Below are 5,000 nucleotides of genomic sequence, written 5' to 3'. Positions count from 1 at the left end.
TTAGCAAGCAATTCGCGCATGCGCATGACGTCTATGAACGTTTTTACCTTCTGACGGCGCACCTAGACCATATCGGGCGCTGAAGTTCGCAACTTTCTCGAAAAGAACTGTCGGAATAAAGGAAGTTGTGTCACAAAAGGAGCTGTGGGTGGGGTGAAGGAGAGGAACTAAAACAACAATTAGGCTAAAACACAAAACACGTGTGGTGAGAGTAACAACATTAAAATGGGGATAAACATCATCTAATAAAGAAAAAACACGTACATTGACTACAGCAGCCTCGGCTTACAAATATAAAAACACCAAAATAGGAAGAAAACACCAAATACGAGGAATAGTAAACGGTGGAACACACATCGGACAGTTAAAGCTGAAATCTGATGTTTAAAATGGGTATGCATGAACGACACTGTCGTTTACAAAGGCCAGACAAAGGGTGACTCGAGATGGTTGACATTGGAATCCCGGCAGCACGGTAAGGCTCGTTTCACACGTATCGACTTTTCGCCGTGCGCCGTCCACGACACGACGTCGTGCTCTCAAATAACCATGGGAGTCTATGGATAACTTGACACTTCACGACCACATGTAAAAGCGTCCATAGACACCTATGGTGATTTCAGAGCCCGACGTCGTGTCGTGGACGGCGCACGGCGGAAAGTCGATACGTGAGATCCATGGACGCCTAGAAGGACGCCTATATGGGATTAGAGTGCCTGAATCAAGTTCTAGTCGAAGGTGGTTACGGCAACACTGACGTACCCTACATGGGCAGAAGACAATTGGACGAGTGGCATACTCAGCAAATTGACAAATCAACATATCTCCTTCTGACGAAACAATATTTATTACAAAATCACACACACACACACACACACACACACACACACACACACACACACACACATACACACACACACACACACACACACACACACACACACACACACACACACACACAGAGATAGAAAGAGAGAGAGAGAGAGAGAGAGAGAGAGAGAGAGAGAGAGAGAGAGAGAGAGAGAGAGAGAGAGAGAGAGAGAGAGAGAGAGAGAGAGAGAGAGAGAGAGAGAGAGAGAGAGAGAGAGAGAGAGAGAGAGAGAGAGAGAGAGAGAGAGAGAGAGAGAGAGAGAGAGAGAGAGAGAGAGAGAGAGAGAGAGAGAGAGAGAGAGAGAGAGAGAGGCGAGAGAGAGAGAGAGAGAGAGAGAGAGAGAGAGAGAGAGAGAGAGAGAGAGAGAGAGAGAGAGAGAGGGGAGAGAGAGAGAGAGAGAGAGAGAGAGAGAGAGAGAAAGACTCAGAGATAGAGCAACGAGTCAAATGTAGCGCCTTATGAGTGCGCAGTGTGTCGGCTGTCACAAAAGCGATTTTGTTCCCCCACGCGGAACGACCTCGGCAGTCCAGAGATTGCGACCATTTGACGAACATTGTAATTACAAGACGGTTTCCGTTTCGTTCTAGGAAATGATCAAATTCCGTGGCGCTCCCGGCCCCCCGGCCCCCGCGGAAGCTGCTGTGTGTACAGCAGTGAGGAGAGCCCAGACAAACACAATGTTCGTCGTGTTTACCTTCGAGCTCACAACTATGGCCTACGTAAACATGGCCGGCCACTCCACCCATCCTCCCTTCCTTCCCCCTCCCTCTTCTCTCTTGCTCCATTTACTTTTTCTTCATTCTCTTCCATTTTCTTTTGTCCTCCTCTTGCCATCCCTCTTCTTCCAGCTGTCCTTCTCTCTCCTTTGCCTTTCTGTTATATCCATCTCTTCCACCTCTAGCTACAGATTCCTCTTCCTCCTCCTCCTCCTCCTCCTCCTCCTCCTCCTCCTCCTTCTCTTCCTCCTCCTCCTGCTCCACCTTCTCCTCCACCTCCTCCCTTCTTCTCCACCCTGTCTCCGGGTTAAGGCCGGGGCAGACATTTAAAAATCTTTACACTAGCAGAACGAACGATTTCCTTCATAAAGGCCTGCTATTTAAAGCCATGGTACAACAAGCTTTGCCCTCCATGCAGAACTCTATGCGACTCTAATTCTGTACGACATTGGTGCGGATTGACAGTCCTTTCGAAGGCATACAACGATCTCGTGGTAATTCTTTTGTATAGAGGATATGTTGTATGCGCACATACAATCCGTTGCCTTTGTTCTATTCTGTGGGAGACCCGTGGCCTCGGGGAAGGAGGCTCCGGTCAATGATTGAGCCCATCAGTCATCCAGTAAAGCTTGGCTGTTTCTCCGCCTCTGGAAGATGGTCCTCCTCGCCCTGCAGCCAACCGCGGCCACTTGCGCTATAACCGCTGCCCGAGGGGACTTCGCCTGCAGCGATCCGCAGTCCGCGCCACGGGTCCGTCGCCTCTCCGACCATGGGAAAAAAGAGCGTAGTGGTTCATCGTCTCACAGCGTTCTGGGTCCCTTATTGTTCATTATGTACATAAACGACTTGGACAATGAGATTAATAGTGATGTTAGTAAGTTTGCGGACGACACTAAAATAGGACGCCTAATTAGGTCAGGAGACGACGCCGAGATTCTGCAGGATGATCTTAACAAATTGTTCACATGGTCGGTGAAATGGCAAATGGATTTCAATATCTCAAAATGCAGGGTACTAAACGTAGAGCCACACAACCCCTAAAGCAGATATAGCTTAGATAACACGTTTTTAGAGAAAACTGAGTGCGAGAGACTGACCTTAAATCCAGGAAACAGTGCATTAGCGCCAGGAATAAAGCTAACAGAGCATTAGGTTTCATTGCTAGGACGGTTACGAATAGAAGTGCAGAGGTAATTATCAAAATCTATCTAGCGTTAGTTAGACCCATCCTTGACTATGCGGTACAATTTTGGTCTCCGTCTTATAGAATGGACATCAATTCACTAGAATCAGTACAGAGGAGAATGACCAAAATGATACATGGGCTCAGAAATTTACCTTACGAGGAGAGGCTTAGGCACCTTAACTTACACTCTCTGGAAAGACGCAGAGTGCGGGGTGATCTAATAGAGGTATTCAAGTGGATCAAAGGCTTTAACAAGGGTGACGCAAACAAGGTCATCATATTAAGACAACAGGGCAGGACTCGCAGTAATGGATTTAAATTGGACAAATTTAGATTTAAGAAGGAAATAGGCAAGAATTGGTTTACTAACAGGGTGGTCAACGAATGGAATAGACTTAGTAACCATATAGTGAGACTTGGTAACCATATAGTGAGACTTGGTAACCATTTAGTGAGCTCTAAAACTATCGTTTATTTTAAGAAACGGTTAGACAACTTTATGGATGGGGACGACAGGTGGTAATGGATATGGAACAGCCTAGTGTAGGCCTTATGGTCTCTTGCAGTCTCATCCTTATGTTCTTATGTACCCGAAGTCCACTTCTGCTGCCGCTGGAGGGGGTGAGAGTAGGGTGGGAGGTTTCCACCTGCAGCCGCTGCAGTCTCCGACACCCGCAGTCCCCTAAACTACTGCTGCCTGGCGTCTTCGAGCTGCTGCAGCCGTCGACTTCGCAGCTCAGCTCCCATCGATTTCACCGCTCCCGCGGCTCCTTCTAGAGCTCGAGTTCTTCGTTCTCTGTGCGAGTACACTACGGTGCGAATCACCTTGATCTTCCTGATCCCAGCGGCCTTAACACAACCAGAGCGCTCATGGATGACAGGATCTCTGACAAGCGTCCGCGGGCATTAGAGTCCGTAGCAGTATACATTACTGTTATCTATCGTTTCTGCCAACACATGACTCTATACTCGTTACATTTCGTTGTTTCTCCTAATAGGGTATCATCTCCTCTTGCCCATCACCTTTGGCATCTGGTCAAGGCACCACCAGCTTCCCTAAGACGCGTCTGACGTCACAAATACGCAATTTCGTCTTGGCTTAGCACCCAGTAGGCATGGACGCTATGTCAGGAGCAGTGACAACGTGCCAACTCTCGCTCGCATAGTCCCTCTGACTTACACACTCAGTCGACCAGTAACACGTGGTGGGACTGGTATATTGCCATTTCCATTAACACAAACTAAAATCCCAGTGCCGACTGTTCGTCATGCTGAAGTTCGGCACGCAGAACCTCACTCGAACTCGCATGGCATGCGATGCTCGAACACATCCCGCTGCTCGACATCTGTTCGTCCTTCCATAATCCCTCCACCCGTCATCTTCCACCACCACCATAGTCCACCACCACTACCACATCATCCATCACCACCACTACCATCATTATCATCATCCACCACCACCACCATCATCAATCCATTACCACAATCATTGTCCACTATCACCACTACCATCTTCATCCACCCTCATCGTCATCCACCACCATTCTCGTCCTCATCCACCACCACGATAATCGACAATGACAGCCATGCAGGCCGAGGCCGTTCGGTTTTTTCAGGTCTTCACTCTTAAACGGCGGAGATGGGTTCTTTCGCAATAAAATCCACTTGCCGACAGCTAGAGCATCGTCCACTACCTGTTCACGGGAGAGAGTTCCACTTCGGCTGAATTAAATCGACTGACGGCACCAAGAAAACATACAAGATCGATTCCCGTTTGCGTGTGCAAATCTAAGAGAAATAACATTCCTATCTATCTTATGCACAGCATACCGTTTACAACAAAAGATATTTTCTTGTTTGGAAAAGTACGCACAAAAATCAAACATTTTTATTTGCACTTTAAAAAATCATGGGATGGTTAAAAGCTTCCCATGAGTTCACTTGTTCATTTGATATTTGATGACCTGACCTCTTTCCATATGACCTTCCGTTCGACCTTGACCGATGGAGATATAGGCACAGTTGCCTCCACTTAAAAATGTACATCCTCCTCGGGTAGGAAGTGTACGACGTGAACTACTCTTGATATGGTTTAACGTCAAAAACTCCTCCCCTTGGTTCAACTTCGCCGGTGGCAGGATTCGAACCGCCATCCCCTCGACCTTCGCCGCATGTAATGACTCCCTAACCCGCTCAGGTCTTACGACCTATAATTATTTTTCCACAT

General features: G+C 47.7%; 1 protein-coding gene across 2 annotated transcripts in view; it reads right to left on the bottom strand.

The window, feature by feature from the left end:
* Nucleotides 1–5,000, bottom strand: part of LOC143034433 (uncharacterized) — a 159,043-nt gene that overhangs the window by 18,016 nt on the left and 136,027 nt on the right. For both annotated transcript variants that reach the window (XM_076200485.1, XM_076200484.1), the window contains exon 3: nucleotides 48–107. In XM_076200485.1, coding sequence (XP_076056600.1) covers nucleotides 48–107 — 60 coding nt within the window. The remainder of the gene's footprint in view (nucleotides 1–47; nucleotides 108–5,000) is intronic.

This window comes from Oratosquilla oratoria, chromosome 17 (genome assembly GCF_046742065.1).
Source record: "Oratosquilla oratoria isolate Oo_2021 chromosome 17, ASM4674206v1, whole genome shotgun sequence".
In the NCBI taxonomy this organism is placed as follows: Eukaryota; Metazoa; Arthropoda; class Malacostraca; order Stomatopoda; family Squillidae; genus Oratosquilla; species Oratosquilla oratoria.
This window is presented reverse-complemented; position numbering and strand designations above follow the sequence as displayed.